The sequence below is a fragment of the Heloderma suspectum genome, chromosome 2 (genome assembly GCF_057233095.1).
Source record: "Heloderma suspectum isolate Gila_16-S chromosome 2, 16-S_ref, whole genome shotgun sequence".
Classification (NCBI taxonomy): Eukaryota; Metazoa; Chordata; class Lepidosauria; order Squamata; family Helodermatidae; genus Heloderma; species Heloderma suspectum.
Genome location: NC_139459.1, coordinates 226,628,901 through 226,656,635, shown reverse-complemented (window position 1 = coordinate 226,656,635; position 27,735 = coordinate 226,628,901). Strand labels below are relative to the sequence as shown.

Sequence of the window (27,735 nt, the reverse complement as noted above, 5' to 3'; positions counted from 1 at the left end):
GCTAACGCTATCTGCAGCTAAAAAAGATCTCTAAAAAGGCATAGTGCTCTCAACCCATGCCAGATATAGTTCCTAAGAAAAAGAAAAGGAAGGAGGGAAAAAAGACTCCTCTGAGAGCTTTGGAGTTGGAGATTCCTTCTCCTCCTCCTCTTCTAAATTCACTAATTCAAACACTTTTGTCAATACTGACAGCAGTTCCTCTGATGGAACCACTGTCTACAGCCTCTGAAGGCGAGATCAGGGAGGCCTCTCCCGTTCGACACTGACCTCATTCCAGTCCTTGGGATGGGTAGCCCCATTCTCTAGTACCGAACCTTCGAGACTGAAGATCGGAGTCACCTCAGTACAGATGACATCAATTGTCTGCTTTCCCCAGGTAGCCTACCACTCAGTATCATTCTCCGTGTTGATACCATGACGATGTTTATTCTGACCGTCCACGCTCTCCTCACTGAGAATGGGATTGTGGTTTGGATTGGTTTATGTCTCCCCATAGATCTTACCAGTGTGATGACTGGAGACTACGAAGGGACTATGACATATACTAGGATCATTCCAGGTGTTTGGAGGTGACTCTGCCTTGGTATGGACCTACTGTGTCAGTCGCGCGCCCACCGGATGACGATGTCTTTTTACCACCACTACTGGTGCACCCGCGTCTGTCGTCATTGGGAAAGCCTCGAGGCCATGTAGATCAACCTCCTTCCAATTGTCCTCTACCATCGCCTCCTGTGCAAGAACACGATGAACAAAGAATGACAATACAACGGGTGGAGCTCTCGCAGGACTCTGTGGATGACTGTCAGTCTGATTCTTCATTGTATTCCTCCATTCCTCCTTCAATTTCATCTCCAGATGAGGTCGTAGATACTAGGGACAGAGTGTCTCCTTCCGAAGACATGGGTGCTACGAATGGCACAATCTCTAGGGATAGGCTTCCAACAGCCTGGAGAACACATACAAGATCCGGTCTTCGACACTGTATATACTGAGGCATCGGTGCTGGTAGTGATCCTTTTTCTTCCCATGCTGTTACAGACTGTGAAGCAGACTTGGAATGCCCTGTCATTGATGGCACCCACCTCGAAGCATCTAGACTCCATGTATAAGGTACAGGAACAGGATGCCTCCTTCCTTTTTTCTCACCCACGCCCAAATTCAATCATTGTAGAGTTGGCTCAGGGTTGATCCGAGAAGTCTCATGCTTCCCCAGTGGATAAGGAGAGATATAGACTTGACTTGATGGGATGTAGAATATATTCTTCTGCAGCTTTGGGACTTTGCATGGCGAATTATCAAGCAATGATGTCACGTTATCAGTTATTTCTGTGGGAGAAGATGGACCTGTTATGTACTTTCCTCCTATAAGACCAGAGAGAGCTCACCAGAATGTTTCAGGTGGAAGCAGTGAAACTCTCCAGACAAGAAATAAGTACTGCCCGTCATCAGGTGGATTGCAATGCAAAATCCATGGTAGGTTCCATTGTGTTATGGCGTAATGCCTGACTCTGTCCAGTTGGATTAACACCAGAGGTCTGTTCTAGGATTGAAGTCTTACCTTTTGATGGGAAAGGGTTATTTAATTCTAAAACAGATGACAAATGGATTCTGTGCAAAAAGCAAGATCAACAGCGAAGAAGATGGGCATTGGACAGTCACACCAACAACCACCTTTCAGGCCTCGACGTTGGTTTCGACAGCATCAACCATGTTTTCAAAGGCAGACTACAGATGGTGCCTCTTGGTACCAGCCGCAGCAACAACAACAGGGGAAACAGTATTCTTCCTCCAAGTTTCGTCAATCTTGCATGAATTCTGACACTTCTTCCAAGCGGCACCTTTGACTTCTCCGTGTCATCCCACCCCTGTTTACCACAACTTTTGGGAACTGCCTATCTTTATTTCTCCCAGCTTGGCAGACAATAACATCTGATTCTTGGGTGCTGGCTGTTGTTCACTGCAGATACAAGATTGAACTTGATGTCCTTCCACTGGTCAAAATCCTAAGAGTGATTGCACCGTCGGAACCATTACACCTCGAGATGGAACTGCTCCTTCAGAAAGGTGCAATTCAGCGCGTCCCTCTCGACCAAACAAAGAGGAGTTTTTTCTCTTGATATTTTACGGTTGCCCGAAGGGATGGAGGAATCTTAGATCTGTGACTCCTAAATGAGTTTATCACATGATCAGATTCAGAATGACTATGTTGGCAATGATCCTTCCTCTCTTGCGAAAAGGTGTCTGATTTGCTGCAGTGAACCTGAAAGACACTTGCTTCCACATTGACATAGAAGAAGCATGTCAGAGATTCCTTTGTTTTGCAGTCGATTCTGACATGTTCCAATTTTGAGTGTTACGCTTCAGGCTGGATACTGCCCCAAGGGTGTTCACAAAATGCATAGCGGTAGTCTGTGCATATCTCCATCTCAAGGGGATTGAAGTTTACCCGTATCTGGATGAGTGGCTCCTGGTAGGCCCATCCAAGAAGTCTCTAGATCATACCATTGTACTTGTGCTGAATCTTTTAGACGCTCTGGGTCGATGTCTCAGCAAGGAGAAGTCGACATTATCTCCCACTCAGATGATATATAATTCATCAGAGCAGTCTTAGACATGAAAGCGGGGCGTGCATACCTTCCTTAGAAATGCTTGGATCAGCTAATTGATGTGGCATCCACTCTGCTTTGAGACCAACATGCATCGGCTCATGTCAGACAGTGCCTCTTGGGACGCATAGCAGTAACAGTGTTGGTAGTGGAGTGGGTACATCTAAGAATGAGACCTTTACAGAACTGGTTTATTTGTGCTTTCCACAACAAGACCAATGCTCGTCGAACCTGACTGCTGATTCCATCCCGTGCTGCTGCTTCTCTTCACTGGTGGATGAATCCAGTCAATCTCAATCAAGGCATCCTGTTTGTACAATCTCCTCCTTCTTGAGTTCTCACCACAGACGCCTCCCTCACTGGTTGGGGTGCCCATTGTGGGCCACTGCAGATTCAAGGTTGATGGTCAAGTACAGAAAGAGTATGGCTCACATCAGTTTTCTGGAGTAATTAGCGGTGTGGAAGGCCTTAAAAGCCTTCGTGAATTACGTACAGGGCAGACATGTCCAGATTTTAACAGACAACACTTCTTTCTTTGGCACTTAAATAAACAGGGTGGTACCCATTCATCCTCATGGATCACTGCCTTGTTGTGGCGAAGGGGCTTGCGTAACTCAGTGAAGCCATAAGCTATGCTGTGCAGGGCCACCCAAGACGGACAGGTCATGGTGAAGAGTTCTGACAAAATGTGGTCCACTGGAGAAGGAAATGGCAACCCACTCCAGTATTCTTGCCAAGAAAACCCCATGGAACGTATCACAAGGCTAAAAGATATGACACCGGAAGATGAGCCCCTCAGGTCGGAAGGTGTCCAATATGCTACTGGGGAAGAGCAGAGGGTATTTCCAAGTAGCGCCAGAAAGAGTGAAGCGGCTGGGCCAAAGCCGAAAGGACACTCAGCTGTGGATGTGTCTGGTGGTGAAAAGAAAATCCGATGCTGTAAAGAACAATATTGTTTAGGGACCTGGAATGTCAGATCAATGAAGCAAGGTAAGCTGGAGGTGGTCAAACATGAGATGGAAAGATTGAACATGGACATCTTGGGAATCAGCGAACTAAAATGGACAAGCATGGGCGAATTTAATTCAGGTGACTATCGTATCTACTACTGTGGGCAAGAATCCCTTAGAAGAAATGGAGTAGCACTCATAGTCAACAAAAGGGTGGGAAAAGCAGTACTGGGGTACAATCTCAAAAACGACAGAATGATCTCAGTACGAATCCAAGGCAAACCATTCAACATCACAGTAATTCAAGTCTATGCCCCAACCACTGAGGCCGAAGAAGCTGAGGTTGATCGGTTCTATGAAGACCTACAACACCTTCTAGAACTAACACCAAAAAAAGATGTCCTCTTCATCATAGGGGATTGGAATGCTAAAGTAGGAAGTCAAGAAATCACTGGGATAACAGGCAGGCATGGCCTTGGTGTACAAAATGAAGCAGGACAAAGGCTAATAGAGTTTTGCCAAGAGAACACGCTGATCATAGCAAACACCCTTTCCCAACAGCACAAGAGGCGACTGTACACATGGACATCACCAGATGGTCAGTATCGAAATCAGATTATGTCCTTTGCAGCCAAAGATGGAGAAGCTCTATACACTCAGTAAAAACAAGACCTGGAGCTGACTGTGGCTCACTTCATGAGCTTCTTGTTGCAAAATTTCGGCTTAAATTGAAGAACCTAGGGAAAACCACTAAACCATTCAGGTATGACCTCAGTCATATCCCTTATGAATGTACAGTGGAGGTGACAAATAGATTTCAGGGATTAGACCTGATAGACAGAGTGCCTGAGGAACTATGGACGGAGGTCCGTAACATTGTTCAGGAGGCAGCAACTCAATCCATCCCAAAGAAAAAGAAATGCAAGGAAGCAAAGTGGCTGTCTGATGAAGCTTTACAAGTAGCTGAAGAAAGAAGGGAAGCGAAAGCAAGGGAGAAAGGGGAAGATATATCCAACTGAATGCAGAGTTCCAGAGAATAGCAAGGAGAGACAAGAAGGCCTTTTTAAATGAACAATGCAAAGAAATCGAGGAAAACAACAGAATGGGAAAGACTAGAGATCTCTTCAAGAAAATCGGAGATCTCAAGGGAACGTTTTGTGCGAAGACGGGCATGATAAAGGACAAAGAAGGCAGGGACCTAACAGAAGCAGATGAGATTAAGAAGAGGTGGCAAGAATACACAGAAGAACTATACAGGAAAGATCTGAATGTCCCTGATAGCCATGATAGTGCGGTCACTGAACTTGAGCCGGACATCCTCGAGAGTGAAGTCAAGTGGGCCTTAGGAAGCATTACTAACAACAAAGCTAGCGGAGATGACAGTATTCCAACTGAGCTATTTAAAATCCTAAAAGATGATGCTGTTGAAGTGCTGCACTCAATATGCCAACAAATGTGGAACACTCAACAGTGGCCACAAGACTGGAAAAGGTCAGTTTACATTCCAATTCCAAAGAAGGGCAACACCAAAGAGTGTTCAAACTACCGTACAATTGCAGTCATTTCACATGCCAGAAAGGTTATGCTCAAAATCCTACAAGCTAGGTTTCAGCAGTATGCGAACCGAGAACTACCGGAAGTACAAGCTGGGTTTCGAAGAGGCAGAGGAACTAGAGATCAAATCGCCAACTTTTGCTGGATCATGGAGAAAGCAAGAGAATTCCAGAAAAACGTCTATTTCTGCTTCATTGACTACACTAAAGCCTTTGATTGTGTGGATCACAACAAACTGTGGCAAATTCTGAAAGAGATGGGAGTACCAGACCACCTTACCTATCTCCTGAGAAACCTGTACGAGGGTCAAGAAGCAACAGTAAGAACCAGACATGGAACAACCGATTGGTTCAAAATTGGGAAAGGAGTACGACAAGGCTGCATATTGTCGCCCTGCTTATTTAACTTATATGCAGAGTACATCATGAGAAACGCTGGGTTGGATGAATCACAGGTCGGAATTAAGATTGCTGGGAGAATTATCAACAACCTCAGATACGCAGATGATACCACCCTAACGGCAGAAAGCGAAGAGGATCTCAAGAGCCTTTTGTTGAGGGTGAAAGAGGAGAGTGCAAAAGCTGGTTTGAAACTCAACATTACAAAAACTAAGATCATGACATCTGGCCCCATCACTTCCTGGCATGTGGAAGGGGAAGAAATGGCAGCAGTGACAGATTTTATTTTCTTGGGCTCCAAGATCACCGCAGACGGTGACTGTAGCCATGAAATTAAAAGACGCTTGCTCCTTGGGAGGAAAGCTATGGAAAACCTAGACAGCATAGTAAGAAGCAGAGACATCACCTTGCCGACAAAGGTCTGTCTAATCAAAGCTATGGTTTTCCCAGTAGTAACGTATGGCTGTGAGAGCTGGACTATAAGGAAGGCCGAGAGCCGAAGAATTGATGCTTTCGAACTGTGGTGCTGGAGAAGACTCTTACGAGTCCCCTGGACTGCAAGGAGGTCAAATCAGTCCATCCTAAAGGAAATCAACCCTGAGTGCTCATTGGAAGGACAGATCCTGAAGCTGAAGCTCCAATATTTTGGCCACCTAATGCGAAGAGAAAACTCTCTGGAAAAGACCCTGATGCTGGAAAAGACTGAAGGCAAAAGGAGAAGGGGACAGCAGAGGATGAGATGGCTAGGTAGCGTCATTGATGCAATGAATATGGACTTGAGCACGCTCCAGGAGAGAGCGCAGGACAGGGAGGCCTGGTGTGCTATGGTCCATGGGGTCACAAAGAGTCGGACACGACTGAACGACTGAACAGCAACAACCCATTTATCCAGACTGGTGGGCTGCACTATCAAGATCTATGATTGGATTGTACCGAGGGACATCTGCTTCACAGTGATTCATATCGCCAGAGTAGACAACACACTAGCAGATTCCCTCAGTCGAACTTACCAAACATCCCATGAGCGGGAAATGTCCCCGATCGTCCTATGTCGCCTGTTTCGGAGATGGGGACAGCCGTCAGTGGACCTGTTTGTAAACCAGTCAAATGCAATTTGCAAAATGTTCTGCTCAAGAGCAGGAATTGGTCGAGCATCATTGGGAGATGCCTTTCTCCTTCAATGAAGTGGAGCATTGTTCTATCTCTTTATTCTATTTCCTCTGCTACTGAGAGTGATTGCGAAGATCAAGGAGGAGTAGACCAACTGTCTGTTGATCGCACCATGGTGGCTGAGAGAACCATGGTTCATGATCCTTTCTGACATGGTCAAAGGACATTTTCTTCAACTTCCGCTCCAACAGAATCTAATCTCACATGACTGAGGATGGATCCGGATCTGGACACTCTGAAGCTGACTGCATGGAGAATTCGATAGAAGGGGCTTGAAGTTCCATGTCATCACCGGTGCAACAGGTATTGGATGCTGCAAGGAAACCAGCTACCCGAAGGTCATACCAGAGTAAATGGGTGATATTTGAGCGTTTTGTTGTTTCTAAAGGGTTTTGTCCTACTTCAGGTTCAAATTCAGATATTTTCTCTTTCCTTCATCACTTGTTTGAGTGGGGTCTTAAGTTCTCCTCTATTACCGTCTACACTGCAGCTGTCTCAGTTATGAGAAGACAGATACAGGGATATACAGTCTTTGCTCACCCTCTCACCAAGCAGTTTCTACGTGGGTTACGGAACTTGGGTTCTCCAGTGAAGGATCTGGCTCCACAGTGGAATCTTTCGTTGGTGCCGCAGGGTTTGATGACAAAACCCTTTGAACCTATGGTACGCTTGATATCCATTTACTCTCCTGGAAAGTGGCGTTTTTAGTAACGTCATCTAAGAGAGTGTGTGAACTCTGTGCCCTCCGTATTGATACTCCATTTATGGTGTTTCCTAAAGACAAGTTGTCCTTCATCCCAACCTCACGTTTCTTCCTAAGGTGGTTTTGCAGTTTCATATAAATGAATCTATTGTGCTCCCAGCCGTTTTTCCTTCACCATCTTCGGAGCTGGAGAGACATTTGCACAATCTTGATGTACGAAGGGCCGTAGTGTTTTACAAGGCAAGGACTGAATCATTTCAGAAATCAAAAAGATTGTTCGTATGCTATGCTGGTCTGAAGAAGGGATTGCTGGTAGCGCCCCAGAGGTTGGCTGCTTGGATAATTCAGACTATTGAATTGACATACCAGCTTTTTTGGCCAAGAGCTTCCTCACTGAATCAGAGTGCATTCGACAAGGGCCATTGCAACGTCGACTGCTTTCGCAAGAGGGGTGACTTTAAAGGATCTATGCAAGGCTGCAACGTGGTTTACCCCTTCAACTTTTATGAAGCATTATAAATTGGGCGTGCATGCAGGAGTAGATTGCATGTTTGGGAGAGTGGTTCTTTCGTCCATTTTACTGTAGGACACTTGCCCTACTCCGGTAAGTTGGCTTGTCAGTTGCCCATATATGTGATGTACAGAGCCCACGAAGAAGAAAGGCAGTTGCTTACCTGTAACTGTAGTTCTTCGAGTGGTCATCTGTGCATTCACACAGCCCACCCACCGTCCCCTCTTCGGTGTCGATATCATCTTGATCTTGATATCGTGGGATCCTTGGAGCCAAGACTAATGTTTTTTGTGGTCTCAAGGAACTGAGGAGATAGGTGGGAACCCACTTGGTCATGTGCAGTGGGATGGTGAGGAGGGTTCCCGCCAAAACATTCCTCAGCTATAGAACTCTCCCGAATGAGGCTCTGCAGAGGCCATATGTGTGAATGCACTGATGACCACTCGAAGAACTACAGTTACAGGTAAGTAACCTGCCTTTGTCTGACTTAACAGAACAGTACATCAGCGCATGTTGAAGGTAGAAAAGCAATATTTGCGTCTTTATTTAATAAATGTATTAGTTGTTTTTCAGCTAAATGAAAACGCAATCTACAAAATTATAAAACATGCATGTATTAGTCTTACATTCATCAGCATGAGTGAATATTATTACTCTTGGGCTACAATCCTATGCACTCCTACCTAGGAGTAAGCTCCATTGAACTCTATGGGACTTACTTATGTACAGGCATGTATAGCATTGTACTGCACAGCAGCTTCTGGTGGAATAGCTGATTATTAACAGTCAGGGAGTCCCTGGTCTTATGGCTTTTCTACCTTTTGGTAGAACTCAGGTAACTTGTATGCATCATACTACTTGAAAGGTAAGGACATTAATACAGATTTAGGAAGGTATACTAGAATCAAGATTTGAAAGTTTTAAACAATTGTTGTGATACTATGAAGACATTAATTTACAGTGGAGTCGGATGCATTTTCAGTAATGAAGAGGGCAGTACTTTGTTTTCTATGTTTTCTTTTGTCTGCTTAAATAGTGCCTACAAGAAATGTTGCATGTATACGTAAAGCAGGGTGCAGTATGCCCCTTTAGCTTGTCAACAAGATTAGCCTGCAAACTTGCTAGACGTTTTGTCTTGTATTAATGGAAAGAATAGATTTACCTTACATAATCCGGATATTCTGGTTTATTTCAGCACTAGGTTTGAGACATATTTGTTTAAAGCAGAAAAGGGTGATTATAAACCTTCCTGGCTTTGTTGGTATTACTCAGTGAAGCTGTCATCATTCAAAAATATACAAATTAAGGGTCATGTTCTTTTAATTTCCCAAGACACTAGTTTCATTCAGATTTATTCTTACCAGGTACCAAAAGGCTATGTGTGTGTGCTATATCTGCTTATACTTACAGCCAGGTGCGCTGATTCTGCTCGCCCCCGCTTTTTATAGATGTTTTTAAAAAAACAGGATAACCATTTGTAAATACCTTTCAGCCTCACGCTATGTTGTGGAGCCCTAAATCTGTTTAACTTGGTTTGTCTGTAAGACAGCCCTTTCTGCTGGCTGTTAATTTTGGAATGTTCTGTGTAAATAATAAAGCATTCAGGTGTGCTTGGTTCCCAAGAACTCAATTTCAGGTCTTACACAGAACTAACTGTGCCAAAGAAAAACAAGCAGAAAATATTTGAATTAATTTGAATTAATTTATTTGAGCTTCATTTCTGAAGACAGGTGTGTGCAGCTGCTGTGGAAAAAGGCAAATTCCATGTTACACATAATTAGGAAAGGAATTGAAAATAAAACAGCCAAGATCATACTCCCCTTATACAAATATATGGTGCGACCACACGTGGAATACTGTGTACAGTTCTGGTCACTGCACCTAAAAAAAGATACTGTAGAACTGGAAAAACTGCAGAAAAGGGCAACTAAAATGATCCAGGATCTGGAATAACTCCCCTATGAGGAAAGGCTACAACATCTGGGATTGTTTAGCATATATAGAAGAGGCTTGATGGTCTTAGGACCCTTCCAACCCTACTATTCTGTGATTCTGTGAGTAAGGGGAGACATGATAGAGGTGTACAAAATGATGCCTGGTGTGGAGAAAGTGGATAGGGAGACATTTTTTCCCTTCTCACATAATACTAGAACCCAGGGTCATCCCATGAAACTGACTGGTGGGAGATTCAGGACAGATAAAAGGAAGTACTTCTTCACACAGTGCATAGTTACAACTATGGAATTCGCTACCACAGGAAGTAGGGATGGTCACCAGTTTGGATGTGTTTAAAAGTGGGTTAGACAACTTCATGGAGGAGAAGGCTATTGATGGCTACTAGTCCTGATGACTATATGCTGCCTCCAGTATCAGAGGCAGTATGCTGATGTACACAAGTTGCTGGGGCACATGGGTAGGAGGGTGCTGTTGAACTCATGTCCCGTTTGTGTGAATAGAATGCTGGACTAGAGGGGGCTGGTTCAAAAATTAAATGTTGTATGCAGAAATGAAACTATGTGTACGCAATGTGGATAAATCTCTATGTAGCATATAGCATTTATATAGTAGGCTGTGTATTGTGGTGCTTGGATGTTGTTGTTTTGCCACAAATGCATGTATACCTGAGGGCCAAACAAGATGAGACATTGGGAGATCCATGATGAGACCTCCTGAGTTTTCTCTTGCTTTGTTGTGTTATTATTTCAAAACAGCCATGGGGTTGAGGGTCAGATCAGAGGAATGTTGCTGGGGGAGGGTGTTTAATCTCTCTCTCCTCCCCCCATGTCTAATTGATCTGATCTAAATCCCCTCCCTGCACCTTCCAGCCCCAAAGCTGCTTTTTGCCCGGCAGGGGTGGGAAGAGAGAAGGTATGAGGGAAAAAGTTAAAGCCTTGCTTTCCCCAGCACTATTCCACCAATTTTAATTCCTCCCTGCTTTGACTTGAGAAAAATGAAGCACAGGAGATACTAGCACAGGTCTCCTAGCATTTCTTAAAATTCGTCCTTGTACACTGCTCAATCCTCATAGTACAAAAAAGCTTTTATGACATACTTCATACAGTATGCATGCCAATTATGAAAGGGAGATCGATGTTTGTAAAGAAAATTGTAATGCACAAAGTGGTCCTGAGTCTTTGTAGAAAAGGGCTTTTAACTTGTAAAGTATATTTGTTAAGAATTGTGCTTCTTTGATAGTCATAGTGCGTTTTGTTATATTGTTTCCAGGTTTTTACTTCCCATGGACCAACTGTAATTATGCCAACTTGGTTCTGTTCCCGAGAATGGTTTTGTCATGTGGGCAGATTTGATGAAGGGGGAAAGGTAAGTGCTGTAGAGAAGAACATAACCTTAAGTGTGCTGTAATGGTGTCTCTGATAGGCCTGTGCCATACAACTCCTCAAGTACAGCCGGTATTCCCCACCAAAGAGGAGGCCTATCCAGATTGTATTTAATTACAGTGCCCACTTGGCTTCTACCCTATAATGGGCACAAAGGGAGAACACATGATGAAGCAAAATAAGAAATGAGCAGTAGCATCACAGCATTTCCATGGTGTTGGTTTTGCTCATTGTCAGGAGCAAAACTGCCACTGGGAATGCACAAGGTGTACGTGTGAATATGATACTGTTCATTGTGTTATTGATGATGGCATAACCTAGCAATTTTGCAGCTTGCAGTGTGTTGACATTTGTTAGTGCATACAGTGTGTGTTCTTCACAACAACTAGGATCAAATGACAGGTTTAAAATGCTGAGGTATAATATAAAAGTGTTAGTACAGCACTGGGCACTACAGCTGTTTCTGAGATATGAGACACTGAATTGCATTTGCTATAGACAGCTGTTTCACTGAGCATACAAAACATTAATGTGTGTCACAATTTGCAGGCATTTCAGATGTAGCTGGGGCCAGTATGGTGCTTGCATACTGGCTTACCATTACATAGTGTAGATACACAGTTGTTCTGAACAGCTTCTCCTATATTTTTTTGGTACTGAATAAATGTAGTAATAGTATTTGGCCCAGCCAGCATAAAGACCATAACAGGGAATTGGCTTTTTACACAAGCTGTTTTTATTTATTTCTGCCAGTGAACACACAGTGGCTTATAATTTAAAATAATGACACATAATATATACAGTATAAGGCAAAAGGGGATAGGGATGGGAAGGCTAATAATAGCTACTAGTCATGATGGCTATATATCACCGGTATCAGAGGCAGGCAATATGCCTCTGTATGCCATTGCTGGGGAACACAAGTGGAAGGGTGCTGTTGGACGCGTGTCCTGCTTGTGAACTTCCCCATAGGCATCTGGTTGGCCACTGTTTGAACAGAATGCTGGTCTAGATAGGCATCTGGTCTGATCTGGCATGGTTCTTCTTATGTTAAGGAAAGAGTAAAATAAGCACATTTTTGCATAGTGTTACATAAATTAGTTTCATGACCCAAAAGAATGAAAGAAGAGCCCTGTGAATCAGACCAAAACCTATCTGGTCCAGCATCCTATTTTCCACAGTGACCAAAAAGATAGCTCTCTGAGAGGCCCATGAGCAGGACATGAGGACAAATAGCCATCTGCCACTGTTATTCTCCAGTAACTGGTTCTTCAGAGGTATACTGCCTCTAAAACTGTAGGTAGTGTTGTTGTTGTTTATTACATTTCTATACCTCCCAATAGCTGGAGCTCTCTGGGTGGTTTACAAACCACCCAGAGAACATAGGTAGAACATTGCCACCATTACTTGCATACTATATTTATTTATTTTATTTATATCCTGCTCTATTAAGAGGGCTCAGAGCAGCTTACATCACTTTTTCTAAATGTTAATAATTCTGTCCCCTAGAAGCTCACAATCAAAAGACTTCTGGCCATTGATAGGCTTATTCTCCATTAATTTATCTAATCCCCTTTTAAAACCAGCTAAGCTGGTGGCCATCACAACTTCTTGTGACAGAGAATTCCCTAAGTGTTGTATGAAGAAGTACCAGGTGGAAGGGCCACTGTGGGAGGAGACAGTTCTGAGAAGGGAGGAGCCAAATGACAGTTGATCCCCACCAGGTTGATGGAGTGGGCCTCTCTGTCTCACCTTTCGCTTTGCTGCTGCCAAACAGTTGGAGATAAGTTCTATCAGAAGTGAAGTTGAATGGCAGTTGGTCCCAGTAAGGCCAGTGGAGTGGGTCTTGCTGTCTTATCTCTCCCTGAGATAGGGCCACTTCTCCCTGAGATTTGGAGTATAATAATATTAGCCGTGATTACACAAAAGTTGGAACACTCCTTGAGTTATAATGCTGATGTTAGCTTCTTGCAGTAAGCTGAAACAGGGCACGTGCATGCCACCATTGTATAATGCTTGCTGCTCAGAAAGCACTCGCCTGTCTAGAGCAAAGGAATGCTGCAATGTGCTGTCATACCAACTCCTCTCTTCTGGGTAACATTGGGAAGAACACCTCACTATAGAAGAGACGTTTTCAGAGTAATAAAGTGTGTGTGTGTGTGTGTGTGTGTGTGTGTGTGTATAAGGTGGGGGTTAGGGGACTGCCTGAATTTGCCGTGTGCCATGTTAAGTAATTATCTTCCTTCTCTGTTTTAGTACCTACCGGGTGTCATGTTGCTGCCAATAAATACAGTAACAGACTAAAACATCTACATTCTGATATTTCCATGCACCAAATAGTCTCCATAGCAGCAACCTGCTTTTCTCATTTGGACTAAATCTGTACACCTGCTCTTCAAATGTTGGAATACAAGGCATACGCCAGAGACATGAATTAAATATCTTACTACACAATACACTTAGAATGTACAATCAAAAGCTTTTGCGCAGCTTTTTTATAGCATCTCTTCTGTCTTTTTTATAAAAAAAATTCTAATGGAATATTCTACATGTAAGAGTGGCCCCAAGTTCCAGAAAGGTATTAGTCTCTTTGTTGTTTTTGCTGTACTAATCTTGTGGCGCCTTAAAGGTAAACAGATGTATTGTGACATAAGGTTTCATCACTGATGAAGTGGGCTCCAATCCATAAAGGTTTATGCCATCTGTTTATCTTTAAGGTGCCACAAGACTGTACCCCAACATTTTGGGCACTGTTATAAGGCTTCACTATCTCTTTCAAAATAGGCAAATTAGACACATATTAGACAAATACTTCAGTGGATGTTTTCTCCATATCTGCATGGCATGTTGGAGAGCAGTTCTGCAGAAGTGATAGGGGCCCTTTTCCAGCTTTCCTGTGGGAGCTTACTAAAGAAAGGAACTGAGCTTTGTGATGGACATGATTGAGAACACACACCTCTCATTGCTCAAAAGCTGCACAGAGTGTATGTTTTGCATGCTTTTGACCCATTTCTAGCCTGGGCCTATTTGGCAGCTTAAGGTAGATTTCAGGAGAGTCTCTGATATTGTGAGATCCCGTGGTCACTGCTACCTGTTCTGTTTTCTATGCTGTGCTACTTTCAAATCAGAATCTTCATGAAGCAAGTTTCTAGTAATTAAAGTGTCAAGTACTCACAATCATGTGTGTGTTTGTAAGTTAATCAGAGGAGTGGGCTTAGTGCCCTGCATAACTCTTTCTTCCTCTCCGTGACTAGTAGAAATAATACACAATAGGCATATGAACATTTGCATCATTTATATGAGTTGTAGAATTCAGGTTTTCTTGGTGCCAGATTTCTTTTTCTTTGTTTAGTGCAAAATATGTTCAGCAGCCCTGAGTGAGTTATTCTCCCCCACCAACCCCCACTAGAGAGTCTGCCAAACAAAGCAGGATGGAGTGAAGGACATTTGTATAATGCAGTAATTCCTAAAGTGCGTGCCATGAGAGAAATGCTAACGTGCCACAAGAAATAAATGAAAGGCTCTACTGTGTCCAAAATACCTAGGCACAAAAGAGGCTGCCCATAGCCTCTCGGAATGATTTACTGTTCTTGTCTTGCTTCCTTTTAATCAGCTTCCGCTGTGGGTTGGGTAATTCAGTTGACCCTGTTGCAGAAGAAATACCCACTCTTAGGGGAGGCTGGTCATTGTGCCCCCACATGAGTCACTGCTCGGGCTTGCCTCCTTTCAGTCAAGAGACACACCCAGTTCAATGGCATGCAGGAATATGAGGGGTGAGGATGGGATATTCTGAGGGTGAGTGATGCTTATTTTTATGTACTATTACTACTACTACCACCACCACCACCACTACTAATATTTTTCAGATAGAAGAGTGAAATGTCATCCATTTTAATTTAGGAAAAAGTGTGCTTCGCTTAAGAGAAGTTTGGGGAAACATTGGTTTCTGCTTGAGGCGTTAAAACATTTTATACTTGATTTTCTAGAACTCACCATTATATATAGTTGTTGCTCTATGTGTTGTCTCTGACTTGTGCTCTTCCTTTGTAGTTCTAAACTATGAATGGTAGGCATGTCAATTTTCAAATATGTTAAGGTAAGAATAATTTTTAATGAAACCCAGGAAGAATAATGTAACGGAAGGTAATCGTTCTTCAAACGCAGCCTGTGGATGAAGTGGCTTTGTCCTTAATTTTGCTTTTCCCCTTGCCAGTCATAAGAAGGTAATAAGGTAGAGAAAACTTCAAAGCTAAGGTATACAACATACGTCGGCAAGGTTCATACTGAGGATTATTATCATCCCTTTGAAGTTAACAAATAAATGTTCCCACTTTGGTTTGTCAAAGTGGTGAGCGTTGGGGGGTTTTAAGCCTTGGAATGGAAAAATATTAGGTCTACCTTTGATTTTTTTAGAAGCTGAATTAAAGTTTTGTAAAGTTGTCAAATGATTTGTCAAGGTACACTGGGGGAGAATCAAGACAAAATGCAGACCCTGATATTCTTGGCACATTATGGGTAAAACTGAACAGAGATCAGTACTTGCGTTGTGTCCAAGAAAGAAAGTGCTAGAGCCAAATAAATTAGGTTTATAAACTCCTTTAAAGCAAGCCCTCTTAATGACATATTTTGATAGCATGTTACTAAGCATGCTGAGGTAATCACCCCAATCCCATTACTAGGTTTTCACCCCTTCCATGTTTAATGCAACTCACATATTTTTGTTTCAGGAGAGTAATCGTTTAACTTTATTTCCAAACAATGGAGCAATTACAACTTCATCACAAATTTCCTGTTTTAGGATTGGGTCAAAATGATTTAAAGGCCTATCAGGATATGACCATGGAGTTTGGTCACACAGCTAGCAAGAGGCTTAAGAGGATTAGTTTGATTCTGGGGAAAACTGTTTTTTAAATGGTTTAAGCATTAAATTAATGTGTTGGATTCTAACAGGTCCTCAAACATGTCTCTGGCGATGGCTTTGGGGGAAACAATGTGATTTGAAATACCTATGAAGTTAAATCTTGCCACAAACCTACACACATGCATATATTCACATACCAAAAAAATAGTAGCTGTGAGGACAATACCTTCCCATGATTCGTTTACAGATGGGATAGGTGGTTGGAGTTATACATATGATGTAAGATCAAGTCCCTGATGATAGTGGCACAGATTATTACAAGAGGGCTGCTCTGGCTTAGAGTTGCTTAAACTTGCAATGTTTAATATTTTGCTTCATTGAGCCTTTTTTTTTTTTTTAAGTTCGGATGTGTTCTCTGCCAGATACATATTGACCTATGGATCTCTGTCTCTGGTGTGTGTGCTTTTACTGTTTTCCAGGATTTAGCTTGGACTCTCTGGAACAATTTCGACCCTTTCTGAGAGCTGATACGAGGCTTAATTCTCTAATTCTAACAGTCCAATCCAATGCATGTTTACTCAGGAGTACATCCCAATGAGTTCAGTGAGGCTTTCTCCCAAGTGTGCTTAGGATTGCAGATGTACTTGAAGTTTGTAAAGTGTATATTTCGGAGTACTCCTATTTGCCTTGCATCTGTTGTAGCTGAAGTTTCCTTTTTTGTAAACTTGACCTGTGGGTCTGATGTTTAGCTGCAGAGCCAATAAATTACAATAAAATACATTAAGAATAGGCCAGGTGTGAATGTAGAGGCTGCAGCTATTTCCTCTTGCACTTGCTCCCAGAACAAAAAGAAATTTGGATTCTGCATCGAGCCCTGGTTGACATAATCCCCCCTCACCCCAACCTGGTGCTACCTATTAAATGTCATGTCTTATGAGGATAAAATGTTTACGCACCAGCACCCAATTTCTAGGCACCTGGAATCATCCTAGCTTGGTTTTCTGCAGCCATTTTTACTATGTTAATTTACGGTTACATCCACCAGACATGGTCACCCCAGAGTTACTTGACCAGAAAACATTGCATCGGTACAAACATTGAGAGTCAGAAGTGAGCAGGTCTGTGTTTCATCTATATAGTGAAAATAATAATAGTGACTGGTCTTTCTCACTGCTGTGTGTAGGTATCAATAAAAGCATTTCATGGTCCCTTGTAGCCTTAGCTATATCAGAATTGTCAGCATATATGAATTGGTCAAAACTCTTGTAAGTGAAGCCACAGTGGATATCCAACAACCTTAAAAGTTCTGGTAATTGTAGAACCGGTGGAGGTGGTGATAATTGTTAATATTTGTATAGCGTTTTCAAGTTTTCAAAGTGCTTCACATGCATTATCTAGTTGTAATCCTTACAACAATCCTGGGTTGTAAGTCAGTATCATAATCCTTCATAATGCAGATTTCAGGGAGAGGTCTGGGAGGGAGGGAGAGAGAGAGAGAAGCTTGCCTAAGGTTACCTAGTGAGTTCATGGCAGTGGTAAGATTTGAACCAGGGGCTTCCTGGCTTGTAGCTTAGTCTCTTAGGCACTATGCTTCATCAGCTCTCTGGTAGTAAAAATCTTTCCATTTAAACTTCTATTGGAGAGAATGTACCCTTGAAGAAATGCAAGCCTGCAAGGAACCTTATGAGTTCGCTAATCCTGCATTGAGGCAGGAATCCCTTTGTCAAGCCATACCTAGGATAAGTTTATCCAGACTCTTTAGCTTGCAGTATAGGCATTACTACAATTTGGCTAAGTGACCAACTGTTCCGAGATTTTTCCCCAATATTTAATTCAGCTTAAACCCATTTCCATTTTTTTACAGTCAGTGGGAATATACAGCAACTAACTGTGCTTCATCGTTTCTACGGTGGCCTTTCAATACATAATACTTGGTGTTTCTATAGAGTACTCAAAGCACTTCACCCACATTATCTTGGTAATCCTTACAACAGCATTGTAAAGCAGGGATGGGGAATCTCCAGTCCATGTGGCTCCCCACAGCAGTCATAGAATCATAGAATAGTAGGGTTGGAAGGGGCCTACAAGGCCATCGAGTCCAACCACCTGCTCAATGCAGGAATCCAAGTCAGAGCATCCCTGACAAATGGCTGTCCAGCCTCATCTTGAACACCTCCAGTGTGGGAGAGCCCACCACCTCCCTAGGTAATTGGTTCCATTGTTGTATTGCTCTAACAGTCAGGAAGTTTTTCCTGATGTTCAGCCAGAATCTGGCTTTCTGTAACTTGAGCCCATGATTCTGTGTCCTGCACTCTGGCATAATCGAGAAGAGATGCTGGCTTTCCTCTCTCTGACAACCTTTCAAGTACTTGAAGAGTGCTATCATATCTCCCCTCAGTCTTCTCTTCTCAAGGCTAAACATGCCCAGTTCTTTCAGTTTCTCTTCACAGGGCTTTGTTTCCAGTCCCTTGATCAAATTTGTTGCCCTCCTCTGAACCCTCTCCAGCTTGTCTGCATCCTTCTTAAAGTGCAGTGCCCAGAACTGGACACAGTACTCCAGATGAGGCCTAATCAGTGCTGAGTAGAGGGGAACTAGTACTTCCCGGGATTTGGAAGCCATGCTTCTATTAATGCAGCCCAAAATAGCATTGGCCTTTTTTGCAGCCACATCACATTGTGGGCTCATATTCAGCTTGTGATCGACAACACTTCCAAGATGTTTCTCGCTTGTAGTGTTGTTGAGCCATGTATCCCCCATCTTGTAACTGTGCATTTCATTTCTTTTTCCTAGGTGCAGAACTTGGCATTTATCCCTATTAAATGTCATTCTGTTGTTTTCTGCCCAGCACTCCAGTCTATCAAGATCACGTGTTTCTGTCTTCCAAAGTATTAGCTATCCCACCCGATTTTGTGTCATCTGCAGATTTGATCAGCATTCCCTGCACCTCCTCCTCCCAAGTCATTAATAAAATGTTGAAGAGCATTGGGCCCAGGACTGAGCCCTGTGGTACCCCACTTGTTACCTCTCCCCAGTCTGAGAAGGTCTCATTGATAAGCACTCTTTGAGTCCGATTCTGTAGCCAACTGTGGATCCACCTGATCGTTGTTTCATCTAGCCCACTTTGAGCTAGTTTGCTCATCAGGATATCATGGGGCATTTTGTCGAAAGCTTTGCTGAAGTCGAGGTATATGATGTCTACAGCATTCCCACAGTCCACAAGGGAGGTTACTTGATCAAAAAATGGGATCAGATTTGTCTGGCAGGATTTGTTCTTGACAAATCCATGTTGGCTTCGAGTAATCACTGCATTGTTTTCAAGGTGCTTACAGACGGATTGCTTTATCATCTGCTCCAGAATTTTCCCAGGGAATGTCCCAGGTCACACTCCTGGTCATGCTCCCACCCCTCCCCGGCACGATCTTCATCCCCATCCTGGTGTGTGCTGGTCAGCTGAGGAACAAAGAGGACCTGGTTTTCATCGGCATTGTGTTGCATTGGGCAGGGAAGTTTAAAGCTCCCCACTTAATGTGCACAATGGGGATGAAAATCTTACCCTCCTGAGCTGAGGTGCATTGGGGGGGGGGGGGTTTGAGAAGTGTCTGTTGGTGAATGGGGTGTGCATGTCTGTGTGGATTGTGTGTGTGTACGTGCATGTGTGTGTGAGGGGGGGGTGGCCTTGTCACCTTTTGGCTCTAGCCACGGCCACTGCTGGCATATAGCCCCCGAGAGGTTTCCCTGGTGGCAGTCTGGCCCTCAGGCCAAAAATGGTTCCCCACCCCTGCTATGAGGTTAGTCAGTAATAGTTGTCTCATGTTGCAGAGGGGAAGGGTTGAGACAGTGGTGACTTGCCTGAGGCACCTAGTAAATTTGTGGCTGACATGAAATTTGAACCTGGGACTTTCTGGTTCATGTTCTTGCTCGCTATGTGATAACTTTCTCAGCACTTGACTATTACTATGCATTTACCTTTTCTTAAGACAATACATTTATTTTCCTTATACATTTTCTCATATGTCTATTCATTCTAAACTCTGTGTAATATTTTCCTGTTCTCTTCAGTATTTACCCCCAGTCACACTCAACACCAGTACAATTTGTTTTCTGTTTGAGAGTGACTGCCAAGCAGTTCACAGGAACTCCTCCATTTTGGGGGTTGAGCAACACTACTCTTCAAATCCCTCTTTTATCTGAAGCAGGCCATCATCCATTTTGGCATGATAATGCAGACATATTTTAAAGTAACACTTTTAAAATCCTTTGGTGCTGAAATAAATTGTTGAATATTTAAACCACAATATTATGGAACCTGATGAAAATGTTACTTCTGATGGGGCGTGGGGAATCTTGTAAGCACTGAGTACAGTATATAATGTAATGAAATCTAGAAATAGACATGTGACCCTTAGGCACCAGGCTGCTCAATAATTAGAACCATGTGGTCAACTTGATTTTGCTTAGAGCGTGACATGAGGAACAGAAGCAGGTTGAAATTTTGCCATCGGCACAGAGCAACACCACAGACTTGAGCACAGGGGAAGGATAAATCTAGCTAGAAGGTAGGTTGAAGGGATTATTGCTTTCTCTTTCTGGTGGCTATGTCTTCTTTCACTCTCTCATTGCATAGATCCATTACTCCCTGCCAAGTTATTTAATACTCCTATTAATACAAGTGGAGAAACCTATGTAAAGTCTCTCTTCCCAACCTTAGAATATTGAGGGAGCTAATGGACAACTGTAAAATCTTCTTGTGATGATCTGGCATATGCAATTAGATCTGTTTATATAACTGCCCAACTAATTCTACAAAGCATTCTGAAATATAAAATGCATTTGTACAAATTATTACAGTTACCCCAAGGTAAATTAGCTCTGATGTACCCTTTCCTAAGGATCAGGTATCCATATAAAGTCACGGCCAGAAATATTGGAACAAGGATAACTGTTTTGGCAGTTGGCCTCTGTACACCACCGCATTGAAGTTGAAAGGAAACACACCCAGATGGGAGAGAAGTCAGGACTTTCAGCCGTAATTCAAGGGGCTTGACAAAAGTGGGGCACGAATCATTCAGGAGGTACAGCCAGTGGCATACACACACACCCATCGTTGGTGGCTCATAAGTAATGGAACAAACCAACATCATTTCAAACTTAAGGATCGCCTTTAATAACTGGATGAAAATCCTTTGCAGTCAATGACTGCCTGAAGTCTGGAACCCATGGACATGACCAAATGCTGAGTTTCCTCCCTCAAGATGCTTTGCCAGGCCTTTACTGCAGCTGCCTTCAGCTGCTGCTTGTTTGTGGGTCTTTCTGTCTTCAGTCTTGTCTTCAGTAAGTGAAAAGCATGCTCTATTGTGTTGAGATCAGGTGACTGACTTGGCCATTGAAGAACATCCCACTTCTTTGCCTTGAGAAACTCTTGGGTAGCTTTTGCTATATGTCTTGGATCATTATCCATCTGCAATATGAAGCGGCGTCTTATCAGTTTGGCCACATTCGGCTGAATCTGAACAGAAAGTATAGCCCTATACAATTCAGAATTCATCCTGCTGCTTTTATCGGCAGTCAGGTCATCAATAAACACCAGTGACCCGGTTCCATTGGCAGCCATACATGCCCATACCATAACACTGCCTCCACCATGTTTGACAGATGATGTGGTATGCTTTGGATCATGCGCTGTTCCTTTCCTTCTCCATACTTTTCTCTTCCCATCATACTGGTACAAGTTAATCTTGGTTTCATCAGTCCAAAGAATCTTATTCCAGAACTGGGCAGGGTTTTTTAGGTGTTTGCTGGCAAAGGCTAATCTGGCCTGTTCTTGAGCATTACCAGTGGTTTGCACCTTGTTGTGAAGCCTCTGTATTTACATTCATAAAGCCGTCTCTTGACTGTAGATGTTGACAATAACATGCCTACCTCAAGAGCATTCTTCACCTGGCTGGATGTTGTGAAAGGGTTCCTCTTCACCATGAGCAGCATTCTGCGGTCATCCACTTTAGTTGTCTTCCGTGGTCTTCCTGGCCTTTTGCTGTTCTTGAGCTTGCCAGTTACTTCCTTCTTTTTCAGGATGTTCCAAACTGTTGTGCTGGCCACACCCACTGTTTTTACTATCTCTCTGATGGGTTTATTTTGTTTCCTCAGCCTAATGATGGCCTCCTTCACTTGCATGGACACCTCTTTGGACCTCATATTGGGAGTTCCAGTGAACAGCTACCAAATGCAAATGTAACACTCAGAACCACCTCCAGGCCTTTTATGTGCTGGATTGGTCATGGGGTATCCGGGAAACAGGCCACACCTGGCCACGCAGCTGCTTGTCAGCCATTCGTTCCATTACTTATGAGCCCCCAACGATGGGGATGTGTGTATGCCACTGGCTGTACTTCCTGAATGGTTCATGCCCCACTTTTGTCAAACCCCTTGAATTACAGCTGAAAGTCCTGACTTCGCTCCCATCTGGGTGTGTTTCCTTTCAACTTCAGTGTGGTGGTGTACAGAGGATAACTGCCAAAACAGTTATCCTTGTTCCAATATTTCTGGCCCTGACTGTACGTATATGCAGTAGTGTGAAAATGATTCCCCTAGTTAACAGCACTTACTCCACTTTTCAGGGACCCCTCAAAGTCATGTGTAAGGACTGGAACTCACAGTGAATCCTGACCTTGAAGCATGAGGACTTCCAAGTGGGAAATCTGGTTGTGCACCGCTACCAAACTCTGATCAAAATAAGGAATGAAACAGTAGCATAGCCCCTACAAAATGTGCTGCATTCTATTCTTGGTCCTCTACTTGCATCCTTTAAAAATAATTTTACAAACCCAGAATCTGGGTCCATGATAATCCTAGATGTATGATACACCTGTGAAGTATAGGGCAATTGCTGCTGGTTCATTGTCTTATTAGAGGAGGAGAGTTTTTATATGGATTTTTCTTTAGTTGGATCTGAAAGAAGCCAGGACACCCAGCTGAGACCTGAAGGAAGGGAAAATGCTGAGTCAGACTTCAAGTGGAAAGGCATGCTTAGATTGTTTTTTCAGAAATGGGGATGGGGAGTGGGGGAGCCATCTGGATTTGTTGTGGAGGCTTGATAGTCTTGTGGGGAGGATATTGGCAATTATGACCATTGCCACCACTTCCCCTAAGTTGAGACTATTGTTAACCAAAGTGGTGTTGAACATTTTTTGTAACCACTGAATTCAAAGCTGGATATAGGCTCCAGCATTTAATAAGTTCAGTAGTGAATTTGTTTGAAATTGGTATGTGTATATGTCTCTCTCTAACTTCAAAAGGTTCTGTTTCTCGCTGATTGTCCTAGGAGGTAAAGCCCTAAATGGAAAGGAGAGAATAGTGAGCAGAGAAGGTTCATTTAATATAATTGTTTTGTCTAAATGAGGTGAAACCTAATGAAAATCAATCAAAAGGACACAGTCTTCTAATTACTTTAGTACTTGTATTTTCTGCAGTTATAACTGATATTTATTCATTTTAAAGCATTGTTGCCCCACACTTCAGCCAAAAAGGCTCCCAGAGCACTGTACATATGATCAATAAACAGAAGACAGCCCCTAACTGCAGACTTGCAATCTAAAAGACATGACACAAGAGGAAAAAGTGTTGGGGAGAGAAGAGGAAAAAAGTACAGTCAAGCACCAATTCTTAACATTTAATAGTAGGTCTTATAATTACCAGCAGGAGACTGTTCAGAGATAGGAGGAGCCCAACAGAGCTGGCCTTTCGATAGAGTTGATGGAATGGCCCTGTTGCTTTCCATCTCCCTCTGCTGCTGCCTGATACAATAAACAAACAACTTGACCCTGCCCATTGAAATATTATTTCTCTAGCCACCTGGCATGTGTTTTTGTCTTATGATTCATTTTCAGCATGATGCCACAATGCTTGATCCCCTGCTGTGTAAATCAGTTATTTATTTACATAGCACCGTCCCATGACAACTTGGTAACAGAGGGTAAGTCTGAGAAACAAAAAATAATTTTGAGAACATTTGATAATTGTATGGGTTGTTTTATATTCTCAAGTGACTGCAGTGTTGCTAAATTCAAACAGATGTTGTTCAGTCATCACCTTTAGTTACATGAAATAAAGGGACACGATTTTAGAGGAGGATTTCGAAATTGTTGTGTAGCCTAATATGCAACAGAGTAGTACTGGGTCATGTCATGTGACCTACCCATTGGCACTAAATCTCACATCCTGAAGCACTGATGTCAACCAAAGTTCAAGGAAATTAAAAACCAGGTCAATTTAAAATGAACAAGTTTCAAGGCAACATGATCAAATGCCTGCCTAGTCACCGTGTTTTCTTACAGTCGGCACTGAGGCAAATTTCAGAAGGGAGAGCATTGTAAAGGTTGCCTGCCCAATTTGTTTTCTCTAAGGTTATGCCATCTTGCTGGTGGTTGCCCTTCCTTTGACATCTTGGGCACAGATTTCCCTAGCCTTCCCATTGTGGGAAAGATGGTATAGAGCCAAATCAGAGCTTCTGGGATATGTGCTAGAAGCAGGCAGGAGGACTAAGGGGTAAACAAGGCATGGCAAGCCACAGAGTACTTGATCGTCTGTTGGGAATAATATTGGTTAGTGAGTGAACAACAAACCCACCGTAGCTTATTGTAAGGGTGGCTTATTGTGACATGTGAATTTGTCCAGTATTAGCTGGATAGAGAAATACTCTGATCTGGTATAAAGTATTTCCCTATGTTCCTTGCCCTTGGCTTTCCAGTTCCCAATACTACTGTTCTTACTTCATACGCCACCCACTACTTTGCATACCCACCTACCCCAGCCCCAGTACCCACCTACCCCAGCCATCACAACAGCTTCACCATTGTGGCAAATGTAGGGCAGGGTTGGGTCTGCTGAAGTAAGACTGTTCCAGCCGTTGCGTCTCCTATGCCAGTAGCCTCTGTGACAGAAGGAAGGATGAGGAGACCTTAGGTGCACTGTCTTCTCTCCCCGTCCCTGGCTAGGGACTACATTCTGAGGGAGGCAGTACATCTTTGACGTGTTCGCCTCAGAACTATTATTTTCGTCTTGCTAGGTTCAGCTTTGGTTTATTCTCAACCATGACTACAGTACTCTGTTTAAGAACAGAAACTGCAATTTCCAGGTTGACTGAAAATAAGTGATACCTCTGAATGATGATGGGAGTTATTTCATATATTTTTCATTCTGCTTGGTGTTCCAATTTCTGATTTGTCCAGAAGAATTTCTAACTCTAGTCATCACAAAGACCACAACAGCAATTTTGGTTCTGAGTTTTTATGTGAATGGCAATCAAAGAAAAAAACACACACCCTACATCCCTAGGAATAAATGAAAAAGTCTGCAGACATTTTCAAAAAGTGTGAAGGTTTTTTCATCACACTTAACCCTATATATTATTGGAGGCACAATTGTGCCTCCAATGGATAAGGTGATCAGTCAAAAAAAAGGATTCCGCCATGTTAAGTGAAAATCAGGGGAGTGGGTTATTCTAACCTTAATAAAATCGAATGGGTTTCACCAAACTTCCTAGAAATCGCCCGTGCCAGACAGAAATGTCTATTTTACATAAGTTAACAGAAAAAATAAATACTCGGTCATGCCGTTTTGGCACTGAAAACATGTGTCCATCATTTGCCCCCAAAGCTGGAAGCTATATATGAAAACGATATATATTTTCCTGTTCCCTTTCTGTTGTAGTTGGTGGAATGGAATTTCTTTTTAAAAATTCAATTTACTTATTTTTTGTATAATTTTTATTGGTATAATGAATTCCTATGAGATTTCATAAGTCAGCACTTGGAATGTTGGTGGGGGGGATAAGTGCTGTGTAGAGAAGCAGCAGCAGCTGGGTTTCTGGGTCCTGTCTGTGTGTTTGTGTGTGTGTACGCAGATAAGCAATCCCCTTAACATGACCAGACCCCACTGCTTCTGTTTACTGGTCTCAACTCCCAGCTGTTCCCCATCTTCCTCTGCTCCCCACTTTCCCCTTAATTGTTTGTGTTACTAAGGCCCCTTTCAGGATTCAAGTGCTGGGAACAGAGGGCTTAGAAGGAAGCTATGGCATGGAATGGGAGTGAAAGTTTGCTTCATAAACAGGGCTGTCTTTCCTTGAGGGCAGAAAGTTTTGCCGCCTGGAGTTCAAGAAGCAGGCAATCGTGCTGGCGGAGCTGTGGTCAAGCCATGGAACAATGGAGCAGTATGAGAAAAGACTATGTTTGTTACTCCCTGCAGTCAGCAGCTCCACGAGTCTGGAGTGTTCCCATGTACCCTGATAAGGCCTACAGTAACATCAGCTGCCTAAAACAATGAGAAACTGTCCCTGCAGGTTTCTGCCCCCACCCCCATATGTCATTCAGAACCAAATTTTCCAGTTCACAACTACAGAAAAGAGCCAATCAAAAACCAGAAAATTGAGGGCTGTCAAGGGATTAAAGAAAGCAACAGCACCCTGTGAAAAAGACAAGAACCACGTTTGTTCCAACCTTGCTTGCTTGCTTTTTACCTTTTGCTTAACTCTGAACTTTATTAGCCGATTTCAGTTTGTTTTGAGAGTTTTTTTTGGTTCTTGCCTCCCTTTTGGGAGAAGAAGAGTCCTCTTTTCTCTTTTTGAACATGTTTTCTCTTGGCTTTGAGACTCTTTTGGGCTATCTTTCCCCAAGCCAGTTTCTCTGAGCCAGGCACCTGGCACCTGAGCAGCTTGGTGTAGTTTTTGCCCACTATTTTATTTCACTCACTGGTGAAGCATGGGCTTCACAACACTTTTCAATTTAAAATATTGTCTTCACACCCTACCTGGATTAATTTTCCCTACCTGGACTTTGCTGAGTTCTACACTCTGGATTCTAGGAGAGGTCTCTTGCAACCTTCCTCTGGGTCCACAAAAGCCCAGTCTTCAGATCTCTGCTTGGGATCTGCAGAGGTAGCTATACATTTCTTTTAATCCCCTCCCCCCGCCCCTCACTCTCTTCCTTTTCTCTAATAGTTTGTACCATACTGCTATATAGCTGAAAGCTTCCAACACTGCATATAACTAGTTTGAATTGGTGGAAGTTTAAGTACAGCTAAGTACAATTGAAACTGCTGCTGGGCTTACTTAGGCCTACTAACAATGTTTTGGGCCTAATAACATTAGGCCTACTCTGCCTACTAACAGTGTTGTTGTTTTTTTTAATAGGCCTTAGCAAGAGTTAAACTGTAGTGTATTTTATGTAGCATACACATGTATTTTCTTTGTAATCATTGCGTGTTGCACATTTTACTTCTCTACATGATGTTCTTTTGCATTTAATTTTTGTTATAAATCATTCATATATTAAGTCTTCTCATGTGGCATGATTTCATTTCTTTAACTACTTAAAAGGATATTCACTTTTTTCTTGCTTATGCTTTAAGATATACTTTCAAACATTGAACTTTTGGATAGTTTTTTAGATAGCAGGGATCTGTACTGGTACCAATGCTTTTCAACTTGTTCATGAAGACAGTGTGGTGTAGTGTTTAGAATGTTGGACTGGAACCTGGGAGATCTGGGCTCTAGTCCCCACTTGGCCATGAAGCTCACTGGGTGGCTTTGGGCCATTTACTGACTCTGAGCCTAACCTACCTCACATGGTTGTTGTGAGGATGAAATGGAGG

At 42.8% G+C, this 27,735-nt stretch overlaps 1 protein-coding gene across 5 annotated transcripts in view; it reads left to right on the top strand.

The window, feature by feature from the left end:
* Positions 1-27,735, top strand: part of QTGAL (queuosine-tRNA galactosyltransferase) — a 288,495-nt gene that overhangs the window by 181,207 nt on the left and 79,553 nt on the right. For all 5 annotated transcript variants that reach the window (XR_014788322.1, XM_084838336.1, XM_084838339.1 and 2 more), the window contains one exon: positions 11,118-11,213. Coding sequence is in view for 4 of the 5 variants with exons in the window: in XM_084838336.1 (XP_084694462.1) it covers positions 11,118-11,213 (96 nt within the window). In the remaining variant the exon portion in view is untranslated. The remainder of the gene's footprint in view (positions 1-11,117; positions 11,214-27,735) is intronic.